Source organism: Saccopteryx leptura, chromosome 5 (genome assembly GCF_036850995.1).
Source record: "Saccopteryx leptura isolate mSacLep1 chromosome 5, mSacLep1_pri_phased_curated, whole genome shotgun sequence".
NCBI lineage: Eukaryota > Metazoa > Chordata > Mammalia > Chiroptera > Emballonuridae > Saccopteryx > Saccopteryx leptura.
The window spans coordinates 170,983,704-171,006,474 of record NC_089507.1 but is presented as its reverse complement, the minus strand read 5'-3'; the positions used below and the strand labels follow the sequence as shown (position 1 = coordinate 171,006,474).

Here is a 22,771-nt window from a genome sequence, read left to right as displayed (position 1 = left end):
TATACATTCGTACAGTTATTCTTGCTTCCACCCCGTCCTTCCATTTATCCATCCATCCGTCTGTCCATCCATCCACCCATCCTTCATCCCTCCTTCCTTCCATCCATTCATTCATCACCCACTGACCAAACCCATGACCCTGCCCTACTGACATTCTTTTATTTCCTCCAACTAGCCCTTTTCTCTGACCTCCTTTTCTCCTGGCCTTCACATCCTCTCTTCCCTCTGGACCATCAGCCCCCAAACCAAACACACACACACACACACACACACACACACGCTTAGCTAACTTCTACTCTTTATTTAGGTCTCTCTCCTTAGAAGGAGCTTCACCCTGCCTTCCCACCTAAAGTGGGTTCTCCTGCTGCTGCCTCTCATATAAGGATCCTGTTTCTTCTTCCTAACAGTCGTCACAGTACGCCAGTGACTGTGTGTGAGCTGGCTTGCTGAAGCCTGTCTCCCTGGCCAGACTAAAAGCTCCACGAGGGGAGGGACCAGGTCTTTTCTCAGTACTACTGCAGAGCCTTCCTGGCCCATGGAGGGGGCTCAGGAAGAGTTGTTGCATGGCGGCAGTGGGTGAGTTTAGAGAGAAACCACTGTGTGCAAAGCACGGGGCCAGGTGTCTTGTAGGGATTTGGTCATGCATACAACTGAATATAGCTGTCTCTTAGAGCTTACAGGTAATAGAAAAAGAGAAAGGTTGTGCATGGAGAATTTTATTGCATGGTCTGAGTCATGAGAGAAGCAGAGAAGGAACACAGAGGGGGCCAGGCCTGAGTGCTGGCCCTGCCCAGCCCAAGCTGCTTAGCGTTGGATAAGCCACTTTGTCTCCATGAGCTTTAATTTCCTCACTGACGAAATGGAGCTAATAAAACTAGAGAGAGGAAAAAGAAACACTATTACCATGAAATTGCTTTAAATTGTTCAAATATATCTTCAGAGTTCTGTGAAGTTTTTTTTTAAATAGATAAAATTATTGTAAGAACTGGAATCAATGTGATTTATTGATGCAATTTTAAAGGCAGAGCCAAGTAATAGCAATTAATAAACAGCTAAAAATGTTTATTTATTTAAGTGGAGCATCTCAAGTTATGATGACATCTAAATGAGACCATGCATGCGAAGTCCACCTAGAGAGAAACCTGACGAAGGGCCAGTGTTCAACACATCTTTGTTTAATTCTGTTTAGATGGTGTAGGGTAATCTTTGTTGAGGAGGTTGATGTTTAAATTGAACTTTGAAAAATAGAGAGGATTCTAATGTTTTAACACTATAAATATTAGATATATTTCTTAGCACTTTAATATGCTCTTCCCGTTTTTATGGCTGCATAACAACTTAGCCCAAAACATAACGTTATATAGTGATCATTTCTTATGCTCACAGATTCTGTGACTCCTGAATCTGGACAGAGCACAGTAGGGATAGCTTGTCTCTGCTCTGTGATGAGTAAGGTCTCCACCAGAAAACTCAAAGGCCAGGGGCTCAAATCATCTGAGAGCTCATGCATTCATTCACATGTGTATGTTGATGCTGGCTGTCATCTGGGGACCTCAGGTCCTTCCCATATGAACTATTCCCATGTCTGTGTGGTCTAGATTGAGCTTCCTTCCAACATGGTAGCTGCATTCCAAGCAGGATCATCTGAAGAGAGAGATCCAGATGGAAGCTATGTCCTTGTGATGACCTAATTTCAAAAGTCATAGAGCTTCATTTCTAGCATATGTATTCATCAGAAGAGCATGTTGGGGCACTAGAGTGGCTCTGGTCACAACAGAGTGACGCCCCGGAGGGGCAGAGCATCGCCCCCTGGTGGGCAGAGCGTCGCCCCTGGTGGGTGTGCCGGGTGGATCCCGGTCGGGCGCATGTGGGAGTCTGTCTGACTGTCTCTCCCCATTTCCAGCTTCAGAAAAAAAATATACAAAAAAAAAAAAAAAAAAAAGAAGAGCATGTTGGATAGGAGATAAAGATAAAGAAACAGAGCCAGAGGGAGACAAGATGGCCACAGAGTAGGCAGACGCTCCAACTCCTACTTCTCAGAACCAAGGTGGATTACAACTTGATTCTGAGAACACTCATCTTGAAAGACCAACTTTCTACTAAACTAAGAAGATTCTATAGCCAAGGACACCAAAGAACCCACACTGAGACTGGTAGGAAACTTGGAGACGTGGAAAGGGCTGCCCCACTCCCGAGAGTGAGCTGCGGCCCAGAGGGACTCTCACGACGGGGAGGGTTGTCCGGCAAGTTGTGGATCCTCAGCCCCAAAACCGGAATCCCAGCAGAGAACCAGGAACCTGAAAAAGGCGTACGGACTATATTTGGCTGAGAAAAGAGCCTAGACACTGTTTGAGAGAAGGAGGCAGAACTCTCGGACCCACGCTCCGTATTAAAGGGACTGCACAGAGAGCCTGGCTCACAGCCACTTTCCCGGAGCTCCAGGAGCAGGAAGCACTAGGAGGACTGGAGTTTCTAGGGGAGAGAGTGGTCTCAGAGACACAGGGGGAGACACTTTGAGGGATGGACACCCTAACCCCTGGGCTGAGTCACTCCCCAAATCTAAAGTGAACATTTTTCTTGGGAACAGCATCACCAGCAAAGGGAAGAAATTACCCTGTCCACCGGAGGCTCACCCGCCCCAGTTAGAACAAAGAGGTGCTCAGTGGCAGGCAACACATAGGGACACAAATAGTGAGTGCAGAGGTCTAAACTACACCACCCTCCATGCTACTGAGTGCTCGCTGGGGGCAGGCAGGCTGGAGGCAGCAGGACATGGCTACAGAGTCCAGGGCAGTCTGAGCAAACATGCACAGGCCGGTCCACAGAGACGGAAACCGTGGCAGCCGCTGCAGTGGTCAGGGCTCGCACACAGTCCTGCCTGCAGCGTGGGCCTGCCCTTGATGGGGCGGAGACCTGAGCAACAGCGGAGGGGGTCCACGTGGGCGCACACGAGCCCACCAACAAGGCTGAAAGCCATGAGGGCCACTGGGGAGGTCAGGGCCGGCATGCAAACCCACCCGTGGCGCCGGCGTGCCATCAGCAGCAGTGGAAGCTGGACGACCTTGGGGGTGGTTTGAGCAGACATGTGAGGGTCTGGCTGTGGAGGTGGGAGCCGCAGCAGCTGCTGAGCAGGTCTGAGCCATAAGCGCAAGCCCCTTGGCAACACGGATTCACGCTCAGCAGCAGCAGAAGCCAAGGCAGCCCCAGAAGCGGTCTGAGCGGGTTTGCACGGGTTCACGCACGGGCTCACCTGCAGACGCGGAAGCCATAGCTGCGGAGGCTCAAGCCCGTGCGCAAACCTGCCGGGGGCACGCAGGCCCGCCCTCAGCAGCAGCGGAGGCTGGGGCAGCCTTGGAAGCAGTCCAAGCAGGCACTCATAAGCCCACCTGGGGCAGCAGCGGCCACACAGGCAGGCTGGCGCAGGCAGCACCTGAGCCCAAACGCCTCAGGCAGCAACAATGGTGGAAGGCCAGTGGACAAACCACACAATGGGAGCACAGGGGCCATACCCACTGGACCCCTGTACACCCTACTGAGTATTGAAAAAGAAGAAAAAAAACCAAAATAAAATAAAAAGTCTGGATAGAATGACACCTGAGGTTAAGGAGTAGGCCACATCCAATCTGTACCTAATCACTGAATTACAGTACTGAGCCCAACAAGTAGCCAGTAATAAGAGGCAACAGAAAGCAGATATCAGGGAAACTTGAACTTTTAAAGGAACTTCCCCCTGGCCAAGAGTAAATAAAAGCAATCCTAGGAGTGCAGCTGATATTCACAATGGCACCTGGGCCCAGTGAGGCAGCCACAAGATCTGGATTGCCTGTAGCTCATAAAAGGTTGATAAGAGCCAGTCACAGGCAGTGAGCCCCACTGATCTGCACCAGGCCCCAGACAGGGAGGTCCAGGGCAGGCACATTCAGTGGCCAGATACGGAAAGCACTAGTTCAGGACCTAACAACCCTTGTTAGAGTGGAAGCTTAATGAAGGGTTTCTCACACCTAAACCAGCTAAGACATAGAAAACTCTGACACAAACAGCAAAAAGAACAGTGATAGCAGATAAATAGCCCACAGCGGATTACAAACAATAGCTGATGTCAACTCAAGAAGATCCAGAAATAACACAACTGAAAATTGGAGGCAAACAATACCAACCCTAGACTTAGCTAGTTTCACAAACAACACACCCAAACAAGGAGTGTTATACACAGACATAATGGGAAGACAGAGAAATGCAATCCAAGTGAATCAACAAGAGAAATCCCCAGAAAAAGAACTGAGTGAGATGGAAATAACCAAACTACCAGATGTAGAGTTTAAAATAATGATTATTAGAATGCTCAAAGAACTTAGAGCAACAATGGATGGACACAATGAGCACCTAAATCAGTGGTTCTCAACCTTTCTAATGCCGTGACCCCCGCAATACAGTTCCTCATGTTGCAGTGACCCCAAACCAAAAAATAATTTTGGTGGCTACTTCATAACTGTAATTTTGCTACAGTTATGATTCGGAATGTAAATACCTGATATGCATTATGTATTTTCCAATGGCTTTAGGCGACCCCACGGGGGACGCGACCCACAGGTTGAGAACCGCTGACCTAAATAAAGAGATAACAAGCATCAAAAAAGGACATTGAAATCATAAAGAAGAACCAGTCAGAAATGACAACTACAATATCAGAAATTAAAACTACACTAAAAGGAATTAAAAGCAGGCTGGATGAAGCAAAGAATAGAATCAACGATTTACAAGACAAGATAAATGAAAGCACAGAAGCAGAGCAGCAAAAAGAAAAGAGGCTCAAAAAGTCTGAGGAAACTCTAAGAGAGCTCTGTGACAACATAAAGAGACACGACATCCTCATAATAGAGGTTCCTGTATAACAAGAGAAATAACAAGGGATAGAGAGCCTGTTTGAAGAAATCTTAGTTGAAAACTTCCCTAAATTGATGCACAAAAAAGTCTTACAAGTTCAAGAAGCACAGAAATTCTATTAAAGAGAAACCCAAAGAAACCTACACCAAGACACATCATAATTAAAATACCAAAGCTAAGAGATAAAGAAAAAAATACTAAAAGCTGCAAGAGAAAAAAAAGTCAATCACCTACAAAGGAGCCCCCATAAGGATGACATCCAACTTCACAACAGAAACACTTGAGGCCAGAAGGGAATGGCAAGAAATATTTAAAGTAATGCAAAACAAGAGCCTACAACCAAGACTTCTCTATCCAGCAAGGCTATCATTTAAAATTGAAGGAGAAATAAAAGTCTTCCCAGACAAAAAAACCTCAAGGAATTTATTACAACCAAACCAATGCTGCAAGAAATGTTAAGGGGCCTGTTGTAAACAGAACAAAGGGGGGGAAATATAGTAAAAGAGGAATGTAGATTTAAAGAATAAAATGGCAATAAACAACTACATATCAATAATAACCTTAAACGTAAATGTATTAATGATCCAATCAAAAGACATAGGATAGCTGCATGAATAAGAAAACAGAACCCATACATATGCTGTCTACAAGAGACACACCTCAAAACAAAAGATACACATAGACTGAAAGTAAAAGGTTGGAAAAAATTATTTCATGCAAATGGAAATGAAAAAAAAAAAAGCTGAGGTAGCAATATTTATATCTGACAAAATAGACTTTAAAACAAAGGCTATAGTAAGGGATAAAGAAGGTCAGTACATAATGATGAAGGGAGCAATCCAACAGGAAGAGATAACCATTATAAATATCTATGCACCTAATATAGGAGCACCTAAATATATAAAGCAGACTTTGATGGACATAAAGGGCAAGATCAACAGCAATACTATAATAGTAGGGATTTCAATACTTCATTAAAATCACTAGATAGATCCTCAAGAAAGAAAATTAACAAAGAAACAGCAGATTTAAAGGACACACTAGATGAGGCGTCCTCAAACTACGGCCTGCAGGCCACATGCGGCCCCTTGAGGCCACTTATCCGGCCCCCGCCACACTTCCGGAAGGGGCACCCCTTTCATAGGTGGTCAGTGAGAGGAGCACTGTATGTGGTGGCCCTCCAACAGTCTGAGGGACAGTGAACTGGCCCCCTGTGTAAAAAGTTTGGGGACCCCTGCACTAGATTAACTCAATTTAATAGATATCTTCAGAACCTTTCACCCTAAAGCAGCAAAATATACATTCTTTTCAAGAGCTAATGGTACATTCTCTAGGATAGACCACATGTTAGGGCTCAAAACAAGTCTCAACAAATTTAAGAAGATTGAAATCATATCAAGCATCTTCTCTGATCACAATGGCATGAAACTAAAAATCAACTACAATAGAAAAACTGAAAAATACTCAAACACTTGGAAACTAAATAGCATGTTATTAAATAACAAATGGGTTAACAATGAGATCAAAGAAGAAATAAAAAAATTCTTAGAAACAAATGAAAATGAGCATGCAGCAACTCAAAATTTATGGGACACAGCAAAAGCAGTCCTGAGAGGGAAGTTCATAGCACTACAGGCATACTTCAAGAAGCTAGAAAAAGCTCAAATAAACAACTTAACCCTGCATCTAAAAGAACTAGAAAAAGAAGAGCAAGTAAAGCCCAGAGGAAGTAGAAGGAAGGAAATAATAAAGATCAGAGCAGAAATAAATTACATAGAGGCTAAAAAAACAATACAGAGGATCAATAAAACCAAGAGCTGGTTCTTTGAAAAGGTAAACAAGATCGATGAACCTTTACCCAGACTCACCAAGAAAAAAAGAGAGAGGATTCAAATAAATAAAATAGAAATGAGAGTGGAGAAATAACAACTGACACAACAGAAATACAAAGGATTGTAAGAAAATACTATAAAGAACTGTATGCCAGTCCTGGCCGGTTGGCTCAGTGGTAGAGCGTCGGCCTGGCATGCAGGAGTCCCGGGTTCGATTCCCGGCCAGGGCACACAGGAGAAGCGCCCATCTGCTTCTCCACCCCTCCCCCTCTCCTTCCTCTCTGTCTCTCTTCCCCTCCCGCAGCCGATGCTCCATTGGAGCAAAGATGGCCCGGGCGCTGAGGATGGCTCTGTGGCCTCTGCCTCAGGCGCTAGAAGGGCTCTGGATGCAACAGAGCGATGCTCCAGATGGGCAGAACATCGCCCTCTGGTGGGCATGCCGGGTGGATCCTGGCCGGGTGCATGCAGGGGTCTGTCTGACTGCCTCCCCATTTCCAGCTTCGGAAAAATGCAAAAAAAAAAAGAACTGTATGCCAAAAAATTAGACAACCTAGGTGAAATGGACAAATTCCTTGAAACATATAATCTTTCAAAAATCAATCTGGAAGAATCAGAAAACCTAAACAGACCAATTACAACAAATGAGATCGAAACAGTTATCAAAAAACTCCCAACAAACAAAAGCCTGGGCCAGATGGCTTCACAGGCAAATTCTACCAAATATTCAAAGAAGAACTAATTCCTATCCTTCTCAAGCTATTTCAAAAAATTCAAGAGGAGGGAAGACTTCCAAGTTCCTTTTATGAGGCGAACATAATTCTGATTCCAAAACCAGGCAAAGACAACACAAAGAAAGAAAATTATAGGCCAATATTTCTGATGAATTTAGATGCTAAAATTCTCAACAAAATATTAGCAAACTGGATCCAGCAATACATGAAAAAAAATTATACATCATGATCAAGTGAAATTTATTCTGGGGAGGCAAGGCTGGTACAATATTTGTAAATCAATCAATGTCATTCATCATATAAACAAAAAGAAGGAGAAAAACCACATGATAATATCAATAGATGCAGAAAAAGCATTTGATAAAATCCAGCACCTATTTATGATCAAAACTCTCAGCGAGTGGGAATACAGGGAACATACTCATCATGATAAAGGCCACCTATGACAAACCAACAGCCAATATCATACTCAATGGGCAAAAATTAAAAGTAATCCCCTTAATATCAGGAACAAGGCAGGGGTGCCCCCCTTTCACTACTCTTATTCAACATAGTTCTGGAAGTCTTAGCCACAGCAACCAGACAAGAGGAAGAAATAAAAGGCATCCAAATAGGAAAAGAAGTAAAACTATCATTATTTGCTGATGACCTGATACTGTACATAGAAAACCTAAAATCTCAGTCAAAAAACTGCTGGTCCTGATAAATGAATTCATCAAGGTGGCAGGATATAAAATTGATACTCAGAAGTCAGAGGCATTTTTATACATCAACAATAAATTGTCAGAAAGAGAAATTAAGAAAACAATCTTCTTCACTATTGCAGAAAAAAATAACAATAAAGTACCTAGGAGTAAATTTAACCAAGGAGGTTAAAGACTTGTACTCAGAAAATTATAAAACATTGATAAAAGAAATCAAGGAAGATACAAACAAGTGGAAGCATATACTGTGCTCATGGTTAGGAAGAATAGACATCATTAGAATGTCTATATTACCCAAATCAATTTATAAATTCAATGCAATACCAATTAAAATACCAATGATACACTTTAAAGATATAGAACACATATTCCAAAAATTTATATGGAACCAAAAAAGAACATGAATAGCCTCAGCAATCTTGAAAAAGCAGAATAAACTGGGTGGTATCACACTTCCTGATATCAAGTTATACTACAAGGCCATTGTACTCAAAACAGCCTGGTACTGGCATAAGAACAGGCATATAGATCATTGGAACAGAACAGAGAACCTAGAAATAAACCCACACCTTTATGGACAATTGATATTTGACAAAGGAGGTAAGAGCATACAATGGAGTAAAGACAGCCTCTTCAACAAATGGTGTTGGGAAAATTGGACAGCTACCTGCAAAAAAAAATGAAACTAGACCACCAACTTACACCATTCACAAAAATAAACTCAAAATGGATAAAAGACTTAAATGTAAGTCTTGAAACCATAAGCATCCTAGAGGAAAATATAGGCAGTAAGCTCTCCAACATCTCTCGCAGCAATATATTTGCTGATTTATCTCCACGGGCAAGTGAAATAAAGGACAGGATGAACAAATGGGACTACATCAAAGTAAAAAGCTTTTGCACAGCTAAAGACAATAAGAACAAAATAAAAAGACAAACCACACAATGAGAGAACATATTCGACAATACGTCTGACAAGGGGTTAATAACCAAAATTTATAAAGAACTTGTAAAAGTCACCACCAGGAAGGTAAACAATCCAATAAAAAAATGGGCAAAAGAAATGAATAGACACTTCTCCAAAGAGGACATACACATGGCCAATAAGCATATAAAAAAATGCTCAACATCACTAATCATTAGAGAAATGCAAATTAAAACCACAATGAGAAACACCTCACACCAGTCAGAATGGCGCTCATCAACAAAACAACAAAGAATAAGTGCTGGTGAGGATGTGAAGAAAAGGGAACCCTCCTGCACTGCTGGTGGGAATGCAGACTGGTGCAGCCACTGTGGAAAACAGTATGGAGATTCCTCAAAAAATTAAAAATTGAACTACCTTTTGACCGAGCCATCCCACTTTTAGGAATATATCCAAAGAACACCACATCAATGATTCAAAAGGAGAAATGCACCCCCATGTTTATGGCAGCATTGTTTACAATAGCCAAGATCTGGAAACAGCCCAAGTGTCCATCAATGGATGAGTGGATTAAAAAGCAGTGGTACATATACACAATGGAATACTATGGGGCCATGAAAAAGAAAGAAATCTTACCTTTTGCGACAACATGGATGGACCTGGAAACTATTATGCTAAGTGAAAGCCAGACCAAGAAAGAAAAATACCGTATGACTTCACTCATTTGAGGAATCCAATGAACAATATGAACTGAGGAACGGAATAGAGACAGAGGCGGGATCAAAGAGTCCAGAGGGAAAGCGGACAGAGGGAAAGGGGATGATAGGATGGGATGAGAGCAGAAAAGCAAAACCGGGGGGGGGGGGCATTGTGGTGAGGAGGGCAAGGGGGATGTAGTGGGGAACACAGGGGGGGAGGTATTCAGGGGGACACTAGAATCTATGTACACCCAATAAATTAAAACAAAATAAAATAAAATAAAAAAGATAAAGAAACAGAGCTGGACACATACATGTTATCATATGACCCCAACTATGTAACCTATGAGAAAGGTACTCTTCTTAATTACATTTTTTTGTGACAGAGACAGAGAGAGGGACAGATATGGACAGACAGAAAGAAGAGATAAGAAGCATCAATTCTTCATTGCAGCTCCTTAGTTGTTCATTGATTGCTTTCTCATATGTGCCTTGACCAGGGGGCTACAGCAGACCGAGTGACCCCTTGCTCAAACCAGCCACCTTGGGCTCAAGTGTTGAGTCTTGGGAAAACAAGAGTTCTGGCTGTGGTTCCTACACTTTGCCCTGCAGTTGGATCCTCCCAGAGCAGGGCAGAAGCTTAGAGGCCCAGGGTCTTTCTGTGCCCAAGGGAGGCAGGAAGGGTATGGACAAATCTGTGAGCTCTCCAAGTTCCCAGGGAGTCCTGAGACTCAGCAGAGGGTAAGAACCACTGGCTTGAGCCCAGACAGCAGCTCTTGGCCTTTGCTGATGTTGGAACTACCTGGGCAGCTTTAGAAATACCGCTAGGTCCCGCCTACCCCAGAGGGCTCTTACCTCTGGGAATTTTAAAGCCTCCACCACCACCACCAGGCGATTCTGGTTGGGGAAGTGCTGGTTGAAGGAGAGGAAGAAGGGAAAATAGTATTCAAGGGGACAAGAGAGAACAAAGGGGCAGGAGTCCAGGCGGCTTAGGATGTGGCCCCCTCGGTCAGGAAGAGAAGGGTGGACAACAGGAAAAGAAAGAGATGGTTTCAGCGGTCTGCACCTTATTGCACGTGGGAGTTCTGACAGTCCACACTCAACAGTGAAATCAGGAGTTTCGGGGCGAGACCCCAGATTTAGCATTCTTTAATCCTCAGTGATACTCACTGACACATAGCCAAGTTTGAGGACAAGCAATGCTTCTCACACTCAAATGCAGACATACATTACCAGGGGTCTTCTGAAAATGCAGGTTCTGATTCTCCAGGTCTTGGGGGGCCCTGAGACTCTGCATTTCTAATGGGCGCCCAGGTGGTGCCCAGGCTGCTGGCCCACGGACCACCCTTTGAGGAGGGGTGGTGTCTATTAAGAGTCAAGAGTCCCTTCCCATTCCCCATCGCCTGCCTTTGCCATGAGAGTCAGACGCCACCTGATCCCGGCAGGCAGGTGGGCAACAGGAAGTGCTCCTACCTGTGCCTTCGCTGCTCGCTGCTCCCTCCTGGTGACAGAGCATCCAGTCTGGGATAAGGGTCTCCTCCTTGTCTGCCAAGGGGCTCAGCATGTTTTAAAAGAATACAGTTTCTGTGTTCACACATCTATGCAGTCTCACACACTTCCCCCAAAGGCCTAGGAAGGAAATCATCTCTACACTGAGATTATGAGCATCCCAGACCCCACCCTCCCCCCAACCAAGGGCACAGCAACCTGGCCCTAAAACACACCCTTCGCATCACACCCACCCCTGTCGCACTGGAGGACAGGACTGAAGGGACAGCTCCGCCTGACTCCCGACTCTGAGATCCAGGTTCAAATCCTGACCCTGCCTCTTCCTGACCACATGTCCTTGGACAAGTCAGTGAACCGCTCTGAGCCCGTGTGGGCAGTATTTCGTCGTAGAATGTGTGAAATAACGACCAACCTCTCAAGACTGTTGGATGACTCCGTTGCTTCATGGATACATATGAGTATAAATGGATGTAAACCCCAAAAGTACAAGTCAAGTCCCCTCACAGATGGAGCGACGGGGTCATGAAGGGTAGTCTAAGTGTGGTGTCCCCCTACCCCCGGGTCACCCGGTCTGCATTTTCCCTCCATCTGCTGTCCCCACTCCCACCCCAGGAGTGGACAGTCTGTGGGGCTGGCCTCAGCCCCTGACCCAGCATGTGCTCTTCCCTCTGCAGACATGGGGAGCTTTGAGGAAGGTGAAAAGCGCCAGAGTGTCTCCCACGGAGAGGCCGCCGTCATCCGCGCCCCACGCATCGCCAGCTTCCCCCGGCCCCAGGTGACCTGGTTCCGCGATGGCCGCAAGATCCCGCCCAGCAGCCGCATGTGAGCACCCTGCCGGGAGGAGTGGAAGGCGGGGGCCTGCCTGGGGGAGGCGGGGTGGGGCCAGATAAAGCCCCCAAGTGCTGACAGGGCCCTTTCTGCGCAACCTCTGAGCTCTTCTAGGGCAGAGCCAGGCTGAGGACTGCCCAGACGGCAGAGTTTGGTTGAGGAGGGCCTTTCTGGGAATGTGTGTGTGAAGACTTGGAGCCGAAACAGCTCAGTCGCAGTCCTGGAGAATCCCGGGCGCTGGTTCCTTTCTGAGCTGGAGGATAGTTCTGCCTCCCAGAGCATGTAAAACACCCAAGCCGGCGCGGTCAAAGGCGCGGTCACCACGCTCACAGGCCCAGGACTCAGGCCAGCAAGGCCAGGGCGTTGCGCGGGGTGGGGGTGGGTGGGGGGCGCCTGGCTCCTCCCAGGTAGGGCGGGTGGCCTGGGGGTGGGGCCAGGAGGTTGCAGGGTGGGGGGTGCCTGGCATCTCCCAGGTAGGGCGGGTGGCCCGGCCCCTGGGCGTTTCCGGTGTGCAGGTGTGGTTGGGTGTCCACGGTGTGCCTGGACTTTGTGTGTTTTGGCTCCCGGGAGGAGGTGAGGTCAGAGGCCCCGGCAGGGAGAGAACACACGGCTCTTTCAGCTCTAACAAAACCCCTCTGTGTGGCCCAAGGCGTCGGTTGGCAGCCTGGTTTGTGGGCAGGAGCAAAGGAGCCAGCACCTCCACGGAGGGCGAGAGGCAAAACATTTCCTCCTGGGACACACCCGGCCCTCCTGATCCGCCCTAGGGGTCTGGAGCCCGCCCAGGCTTTCCCTTTCATACTCCAACTTTCCTCTACTCCCAGAAAAGGAGAAAGACCACACTGGTCCTGGCCTCCTGGGGTAGCAGATCAAGTGTAGGTGGAGCCCGTCCTGGTCTCTGTAGGAAGCCGGATCTGGGATGTACAGTTCTTGCCTTTGGGGACCATGAAGTCTATCGAGAGAAGCATAGTAATAATGACAGTGGCTGTCAGTTCTGGGGTACCTGCTGTGTTCTCGGGCCCAGATGAAGCACACTGCACACATCACCCTCCCCTCCAAGGGTGAGATGCTCTGTCTCCTCCCTTCCCAATCCCCAGAGTGCATACTCCAAAAACATGTTTTGGATGAATGACCCCTTACAACATTAGGCGGCTAGTTTTATCCCCACATTATGGGTGGGACATTGAAACCCCCAAAGTTGAACTACTTTGCCAAATCTCACCACAGCCTTGCTGACCCTGTCAAGTCAGGGCCCTTGATTCTGTCTTACATAGAAATTATAGGTAAAGAGGTTCAAAGATATGGGGGGAAACGGATAAAGTGATTGCACTTGGAAAAATTTGGTCCTAGTGTTGTGATTCTCAACCTGGTGACCTATTGAAATCATTTGGGACAATTGAAAATACACTGATCTTTAGAGTCTACCCTTACACATTCTGACTTCATTCAATGGGGTGTGCTCTGGTATTGGGATTTTTAACAGCTCCCCAGTGATTCTAATGTGCAGCCACAGTTGAGAACCACTGTCCCAGAATGTATCAGTTACCTACAGACGTAATAATGCTGGGTAACAAATGGTCTGAAGGACCTGAAACAAGAAGCATCTATTTGTCATAGTGAATCTGCAGATTGGTGATCAGGGCTGGGCTCTTTCACATACATGTCCAGGGTTGGTCGGCTATTGACCAATTAGAATGGCTGGGTGACTTACCTGTGCTGCACGCGTCTCACCCTCCAGCCAGGTAACCCTAGCATCCTCTCCTGGCAACTGAAGGAACCAGAGACAAAGCAGGAACAGATTTTTCGAGCCTCTGCTAACCTGCCATTGACCAAAGAAAGTCACGTGGTAGAACTCAGACTCAAGAAGTAGGGAAACTGACTCTGCTTCTTGAGTGAGAGGACCTGCCCAGTCCCCAAGGCAAAGGCCATGGATCCGGAGCAGGTGGGAAATTAGAGCAGAACCCCCAGTTACCAGGTAGCCTCATGCTGTGTGCATCAGAGCGTGCTGCCTTCCACCCAGTTAAGGTTCAATACACCAGCAGAGTGTGGTCTGCCATTAACACAGAGAAGGAGGTTGAGTTGTAGAATGCTATGCCACACAGGTGTCAGACAGGTAGATAAGTCCTCACCCCTTCCTAACTCCCCTTCCTGAGGTTATTTCACACGTCCAGGGGGTGTCAGTGATGGCATCCTGTAATTGGTAGTGGCTTTCTGGAATGCTGAGTTGAGAAGGATTCTGAGGCTGCATGGAGACTGTGGGAAGGAGCACCATGATGGATGCATAGAGACTGTGGGAAGGAGCACCATGATGGATGCATGGAGACTGTGGGAAGGAGCACCATGATGGATTACCAGTGTGTGCTCTGGCTGCGGGAGGGGACAGGTGGACCCTTAGCCACCCCATTTGCTGTGACAGGTGAAACCCTGTCTCCATCCTCACTCCCATCACCCACTTACTGACACCCTTCCACCTCCTTTTCTCATTCCTGGCTTCTGTCTTCACCCCCTTTTCATTCCCAATAGCTTTTGGCACCAGGACAGAGTAGTCTTTTATTTTTATTGATTGATTTGAGAGAGAGAGAGAGAGAGCAGAGGGAACATCAATTTGTGCATTCATATGTTGATTCTTGTATGTGCTGTGACCAGGGATTGAACCCACAACCTTGGTGTAGTGGGATGACACTCTAACCCTGAGCCACCTGGCCAGGGCAGGAGAGAACTGTCACAGCAAGCACACAGTCACACTCACCGCCTTTCCACCTTCTCCATCACTCCTCCCAAACACGATAGCACACTATGGTGATTTTATCTCAGCAATTACAGCGGATTAATATTCATAACAGGCGGAAAGATCCCTGGTAGTAGCAGATTCTCCGGTGTCTGTTTGCTAGAGATACATGTCAATGAGTGCTGCGAGCCGGAGGGGCGGGCCGGGTGCTGGGAACACGCGGGGTGCCGAGGGCGGCTCTCACCGCCTGGGCACGGACAGTGATGAGCAGCACTGTGTCCGTTCCCTGGTGCTCCTGGATGAGTAGGAGACAAGATTCCTAACAGGGACTCGTGCTGGGGGCTTTGGGCAGGTTCCAGGATGATTTATTTTATTCTTAATTAAATTTTCAATTGGGCCCCCATGGAGCCAACAACATAGGCTGGCTTATTAGAAGCCACATGTAGGGGGCAGGCAGGAGAGACCTGGTGGATGGAAACCAGAGAAGGGCAGCTGAAGATAGGCCCCTGCCCCGCCTGAGAGCCGAGCCTGCCGGCCTGCCCCACAGACTTCCGCGGTGCCTTTCCCTGTGGGCGCTGCGGGGCAGCGAGCCGGATGCCCCGCAGACTCCCGCGGTGCCTTTCCCTATGGGCGCTGCGGGGGCAGCGAGCCGGAGGCCCCACAGACTTCCTCGGTGCCTTTCCCTGTGGGTGCTGCGGGGCAGCGAGCCGGATGCCCCGCAGACTCCCGCGGTGCCTTTCCCTGTGGGCGCTGCGGGGCAGCGAGCCGGATGCCCCACAGACTTCCGCGGTGCCTCTCCCTGTGGGCGCTGCGGGGGCAGCGAGCCGGATGCCCCGCAGACTTCCGCGGTGCCTTTCCCTGTGGGCGCTGCGGGGGCAGCGAGCCGGATGCCCCGCAGACTCCCGCGGTGCCTTTCCCTGTGGGCGCTGCGGGGCAGCGAGCCGGATGCCCCGCAGACTCCCGCGGTGCCTTTCCCTGTGGGCGCTGCGGGGCAGCGAGCCGGATGCCCCACAGACTCGCGCATGCCTCTCCCTGTGGACGCTGCGGGGCAGCGAGCCGGATGCCCCGCAGACTCCCGCGGTGCCTTTCCCTGTGGGCGCTGCGGGGCAGCGAGCCGGATGCCCTCCTGCACGCCAGAGCCAGACCTGTGCGCTTGGGAAGTGAGGTACAGGGTCATTCCAGAACCATCCCTGAAGTGCCTGGACATCCTGAAGAGGACACAAGCTCAGGGACAGTCCTCAGCCGTCCTCAGCCTGCTGAGGACAGAGGGAGGGCAGGTGAAAGGCCATTATCACATCCCAGTCTCTCTGCCTCTTGTCACCCGACAGTCAAGAGTTGAAGGCACACCTGGGCCCCGTGGTTCCGGTCCAGACTGCTTCCCACAGTGCTGGTTCAGGCAACTCTAGCTGCAGGAGGAGATGGACCCTTAAACCCAGGAACCAGGCACCATAGATGTTTATTTTTTGCTCATTTTAAGTCCTACCGTGGGCAAGGGATGGGAGGAGTGTTCCCCTGCACAGTCATTTGGGGACCCTGGCTGGCAGGAGCTCTGCTGTCATCCACACTGGGCTTCCCAGTTGCTCTGCTCTTACAGAGGGGCAGCAGGAACGTGGGGAGCACACAGGGGGTTCTTGTGGTCCGAGCCAAGAATCAGCGCACATCCCTCCCCCCCCCCCCCCGCCCCACTAGCTCAGACACACTGCCCCGCCTGGAGGCGAGGGGGTTTGGAAAGAGTGGCCCCTGACTTCCCAGCAGCTGCCCTTCTCTGGGGCAGCAACCATCTCAGTATGCCACCCCCTCCAGGACAGGGTGTCTCAGCCACAGCACAGTTGACATTTGGGGACCGATAAATTTCCCTTGTGTGGTAGGTTCACTGTAGGGTGCTTAGCAGCATCCCTGACCTCTACCACTGGTTGCCGGTAATAGCCCCACAGCTGTGACAACCAGAAGTTGTTCAGACACTGCCACATGTCCCCTGGAGGGCAAGACCACTCCTGGGTGCGCACCACTGACCGAGAAGGATGGGTCATATTAGACAAAATATAGCTAAACTGAGAGAATGGGGGTGGAGGAGGCTTCCTGGTTGAGAGAAGGAACCGGGGCAGAAGGCTTCTTCTCTGGAGGCCAAAGGGGGGCTCAGGACAGGCGGGTGAGCCGGACAGCGGGACCAGGCGTGTCCAGTGTGCCCGCCTACTGAAGACTTCCTTCAAGCTGTTCCCACACTGCTGTGGCGGAGGGGGTGTCCAGGGAGGCTGGGACCCACTTGGTCCCAGTGCGCGGCTGCTCCTGAGGTCAGTCCTGGCCTTGGACTGAGTGCCCGGTGGGAGCCGTGTTAGAGGAAGATGGACACCTCGGGCCAAAAGGGACAGAACAGGAATCAGAACTCCTCACCTCAGGGCTGGAAGGAGCCCTCACAAACATGTGCTCCCACCCCTTGCACAGATGGGAAGACAGGCCCGGGAAGGAGGAGGCTGCGTGCCTCTTAGGGGGCCAGAGCTCCTTGCCCAGGCTCTCACCCTGTCCCGGCCACAGCCCGGCCTCCCTCCCCCCAACCCTCGCTCGCCCACCGGCAGGCTCCACTAAAGGACAGGGGCCCCTCCGGGAGACTCCCCAGTGGGAAACGTCCCTGTCCCTGGCCCCTGTTGTTACTTTTTACTTATATTAGACTCCAGTTAACTAGCCTCATTAACTGGAGGTGACGAGCTGTCCAGAAAAAAAGAACTGGACATCATTAGCCTGCCCAAGAATTGGGGCAGGAGGGCTTTGCCTTCCTACTTCCCAGCACTCTGCTGAGAACCCCCCAAATGCACATGAGCCCCCAAAAACCTAGGAGAGAGGGGACCCCGGCTGGGAGAGAGCGGGCTGGAGAGGCGTTAGTGGGCTGTTTATTTGAGAGCTTGTTTAAAACTCTGTAACATTCACCTAATGGGAAAATTTGAAAAGAATTCAACTGGATTTGTCCTTGTTAAACTAACATTAAGGATATTTAACAGCTGTCTCGGGCACATCACATTAAAACCCAGAGATAGACGACAAACTAATGGCCGTGTTTGTCACTGGGAGAATGGGTGAGAGGAGATGGCAGGCAGAGCAGCGTGGGCAGCGCCCCTGGCTCTGCTTCACCCGCATGGAGAGGCGTCCCCCTCGCCGCCTGGACAAGCCCCTTCTCCTGCCTGCAGAGCCGGGCGCTGAGGGGCTGTGTGTGGGATCCCAGCAGAGGGAACCAGACTGGGAGCAAACAGCCCATGTTGCACCCCACTGCCCGGCCAGCCCCCTTTTTCCCTCTCAACCAGCCCGGCCGATCCACTCTGTTGACCAGCTTTGAGGAGGTGAAAACTGTTACCATGAAAGGGGGCTGGGGGGGATGTGAACCCCAAAAGTCCACATTAGTGGCAATCTGTGGTCTTTGAATCAACCTAAACAAATTTAGAATTATGTTAGAGTGCTAACTCTGGAATGGTCCCGTCCATTTCTAACTTTATTATCATTGCTCATCAGTCAGTCATTCGCTCGTTCATTCTGGGATGTTTCTGCAAGTGTCTGGATGGATGCTCCCGGTGTGTCCACAGAGATAACGCACACCCACACAGCCATCGCTGCTGTGATAGGACTGGGCAGAATTCAGAGGGACCTTGTGGGAACAGCCCCTAGAGCGGACGTGGGGTGGGGGGCAGGGAGGCCTCACAGGGACAGCAGTCTGGGACCTCTGGACATGTGCTGTGTTTGGGTCTGGTCCCCAGTGCTGGCAGTGTGTTCTCTACGAACTATATGTGGCTGGAGTTCAGGCAGTAAGTGGTTCCAGAAAGTGGGCTGGAGGAGGGCCTCTGGGGGCCACCAGTTTCAGGTCCTCTCTCCCATCCCTGGATGCTGAGAGCCCTTTGGGCTCCTGTCAGATGAGTCCTGTTCCCCTTCCCAGAGCCATCACCCTGGAGAACACCCTTGTCATCCTCTCGACGGTGGCTCCCGACACAGGCCGCTACTACGTGCAGGCTGTTAATGACAAGAACGGGGATAACAAGACCAGCCAGCCCATCACTCTCGCTGTGGAAAGTAAGTAAGCAGCAGAGCCTGGGACCGATGGCGGAGCTCAGCATTAAATCTTGGGAATGGGGCTCCCGGGGATCGTGGGGAAGATGGAATGGTGCTGGATGGGAAGGCTGGGGGAGCGCCGTGGAGGAGCCCTCCTGGGGAGGGGGAGACCCAGCCGGGAGTGCAGTGTCAGAGCCCAGGTGGGAGCAGCTGCGTTTGGGGCCCCATCCCCCTGACAAGTCTGAAATCCTGCATCAGGAGCGGGGACGCCTAGCTTAGTGTCAGCAGGGCCACTGGAGGCCTGGGGAGAGAGCACAGAATGTAGGAGAAAGGGAACACTTGTGGACTGCAGCCACCCTGGGGCTCAGGTGCAGACAGGGGAGCACGCCAGGAGGCGGGAAGCTTGTTTTCAAACACACCCACTGCCTGTACTCAGCTGGCACAGAAAAGTGCTGCTTCTGCTTAGAGTCAGGCACCCTCCCTGACGGGGACATGGCTGCCTTCCTTCCACATTCCACCTAGAAGTGCCTCTGCGTCCATCCCCGGAGACCACCCAGAGCCATGGGCAGGGAGGCAAAGCCCTCCCCGGTGGCAGAGGCAGGGGGCAGCACGTTAAAAGCACAGCTCCTTGAGTTTCCTTTGGCAAAGAGGCATTGGTCCAGCCGACAGGGAGCCGTGATGGAAATCCTGGGGTGTCTTCCCTGGCCTGGCTGGCCCCCTCCCTCCCTGGTCCATCCCTGGGATTGAGAAGGTGGGTACCACCCAGGCCACAGGCCCTGGCCAAGAATCACAGAGTGTGTGGAGGAGGCCAGGACTTCCTGCAGCAGCTGAGCACCCACACAAGCCGGGGGCGCCAGATGTTTACGTCTCTCCACATCTCTACCACCCCTGCTCCAAACCCAAGTCTCATTTATCATCCTGGTCACTCTGGGACACACCCGTCAGCAGCAGGATGTGGGTGCGGGCCAGCGCGGGGCCTTCCCATGTCCTTCCTGAGATCCAGCCTCTGTCTGTCTGCCAGCCTCTGTCTGTCTGCCAGCGCCCGGAAAGCCCAGAGCAGCCCCCAACCGGTTCCATTCCCACTCCCCGGCCTTCTGAGTGCCCACAGAACCCCTTCCCATGTCTGCAGATAACGCTTTCCTCCACCCCAGGTTCCAGTCTCCCCAGAAGGAGGCCTGGATGCAGGGTGGAGAGTTCCATTCTGGGTACAGCCCTATCGGAGTCCCAGGTGTAACTTCTGACATTAACCTGAGCTGGGGTCACCTTCTAGCTAGCCCATGACCTGGGGCTGCAGCTTCTATGGAAAAAGGAATCTGATTACCAGAAGGGGATGTTTTCCCCTTATATTTTCCAGCGCTCTGACTCCCTGGCGTCTAACGGAACCCAGTCATTGGTTGGAAACAATGTTCATGGTCTAAGTCATCTTCCTGGGTGACTCGGTTTACGCTGAGACCAGAGGTTGGAGCCTCCTGTTCTGTACTCCTCCCTCAGCTCCCCTCTCCTGGCCCAGCGCAGGGCTCATTCTCTCTTTGCTCCATGTTAACGCCCCCAACCCTCCAGCCAGCCCAAGGGAGGCAGGCGGGGCCCCTGCGGACCCCCATGTCTACCAAGCCCCCCCCCCCCCCCGTGCCCGGTGTCTTCCTCCCACCCCACCACCTCGCGCCTCCTGCTCTCACAAAGTGATTTGTACCGGACGGAAGAGCAGAATCAGCTGGTTTTCAGCTAATTTCTCTTCCCACGAGTGACTGTGCTTCAAAACCCCATTCCTGTCACTGACACAAATCCCTAGGCAGCCTGTCCGCCAGCCAGTGTGCAAGGAGCAAAAGCCACTCCGCCCGCCACTGCCACCAGCTCCCCTCATTTATCTCCCCCAGCCTCGCCCCTCCCTGCCCTCGCCCCTCCCCCTGCCCTCCTCTGCTCAGAGCAGCTCAGCTTCTCAGAAGCCCTGCTGGGTCGCCCGTACCCTCTAGGCACGGAGGAGAGAGCCAGGTCAGGGACTCCGGGCATCACCCCTCTCAGGTGTAACCCTGGTGACCTCACCCGGACCATCACAGCTCTTTTTTTTTTTTTTTTTTTTTTTTTAATTTATTTTTTTTACAGAGACAGAGAGTGAGTCAGAGAGAGGGATAGACAGGGACAGACAGACAGGAACGGAGAGAGATGAGAAGCATCAATCATTAGTTTTTCATTGCGCGTTGCAACATCTTAGTTGTTCATTGATTGCTTTCTCATATGTGCCTTGACCACGGGCCTTCAGCAGACCGAGTAACCCCTTGCTGGAGCCAGCGACCTTGGGTTCAAGCTGGTGGGCTTTTCTTCAAACCAGATGAGCCTGCACTCAAGCTGGCGACCATGGGGTCTCGAACCCAGGGTCCTCTGCATCCCAATCCAATGCTCTATCCACTGCGCCACCGCCTGGTCAGGCGCGTCACAGCTCTTGAAAAGTCCCTACCTGGCTGGTGGCCCCACTCCCAAGGATCAGACCTGCACTGTTCAATAGAAATATGTGAGCCCCATTAAGTTACTTAAAAATTTTCCAGTAGCCTAACTTTTTTTTTAAGGGGAGGGGGATGAGAAAGAGGTGGAATTAATTTCATCAATATGTCTTATTTAATCCACATATCTAAAATAGGGCCGTCATAACATACAATCAGGTAGGAAGATATTAATGAGATGCTGTGCATTGTTTCTCTCACACTAAGTGTTCGCAACCCGTGTGTGTCACACGGCGCATCTCAATGGGGACGCAAGATTTGCATCTGAAATTTGTGATCGGAGTTTAGATTTCATAACATGTACAGCTGGAAAATAGAGCCCTGTGCCTGGTCACTCCACACTTCCTGAAAAGCATTCCAATAACTGATGTGCATTTAATTAAATGCAAATTATTTAAAATTAAATCCCATTTGACCGAAGGGGACCAGTTCCATTTCAAGAGCTCACAGCCGTCTGAGGTTGGTAGCCCATGTTGGGTGGCAGAAGTTGGTCCCCAGCTCGCAGGCAGCTGGAAGCGGCTCAGGAGGGAGACAGCAACCCCCCCCCCCCACTACACTCACTTAGCCTGAGGCCCAGGTGAGTCACAGGGTCCCTGAGCCTCAGCTCCCTCATCTGCGGCATGATGCCGACAGCAGAGTGTAGTTGGAAAAGTTAAATGAGGTGACTGTGGGAGAATGCATCTCACCGGGTGTCCCTAGTCGCGCCTGTGACCAGAATCGTCCTGGGGCAGCAGGACCCGGCTCTGCCCATGTGTGGGGAGCCCCTGTGATTCCTCCTGCCCTGGGGGCTGTCCAGGTCAGGAGCTCACCTGGGAGAGGCCCCTCCTCCTAACTCTGCGTTGCCCCAGGTGTCGCCGAGCACAGGCAGGCAAATCCCCAGGAAGAGGGGCTGTCTGTTGCTTACTGTCAGCAGTCTGCCCTCACCCCAGACCAGCTTAGCTCGGGGACTCCTGAGGCAGGCCAGGGTGTTAAACCAGGTCTTCCTGAACCCCAAGCCCTCCTTCACTGGGTCCAGGGTCCCTAGCCACTGCCTGTCCCTCCCTTCTGGCCCTGCAGGCTGCCAGCTGGGCCCGGGCATGAGCTTCAGGGTCCCTGGGCGGGGGGTCGGTCTCCCCTCTACTCTCCCAAAGCCAACAAGCTGGCCCGAGGCCCTGGGGCAGCCTCCTATTTTTAAACTCCTAGGTTCTGCTTGGCCAGCCACGTCAGGGGGCACAGCTCGGGACCTGCCTGTCTCCTCCTCAGGCCCCATTAATCTGGGGCCTGGTACCTGTGTGCCCAGCGTATGATAAACAACGTAGAGCATGCGTTTATGGATTCAGCTATATCAGCAGCTTTCAATTTGACCGCGCTTTATGGCACCTACATGAGGCTTTTATATTGTTGCAATTATTTTGTTTTATATGCTTCCTCT

The 22,771-nt window shown here is 50.4% G+C and overlaps 1 protein-coding gene across 1 annotated transcript in view; it reads left to right on the top strand.

Annotated features, from left to right (window-relative positions):
* The window catches only part of SDK2 (sidekick cell adhesion molecule 2), a 275,265-nt gene that overhangs the window by 162,595 nt on the left and 89,899 nt on the right, over nt 1-22,771 (top strand). Inside the window, exons 4-5 of the mRNA XM_066386782.1 lie at nt 11,958-12,105; nt 18,753-18,886. Of these exons, the coding sequence (XP_066242879.1) occupies nt 11,958-12,105; nt 18,753-18,886 (282 nt within the window). The remainder of the gene's footprint in view (nt 1-11,957; nt 12,106-18,752; nt 18,887-22,771) is intronic.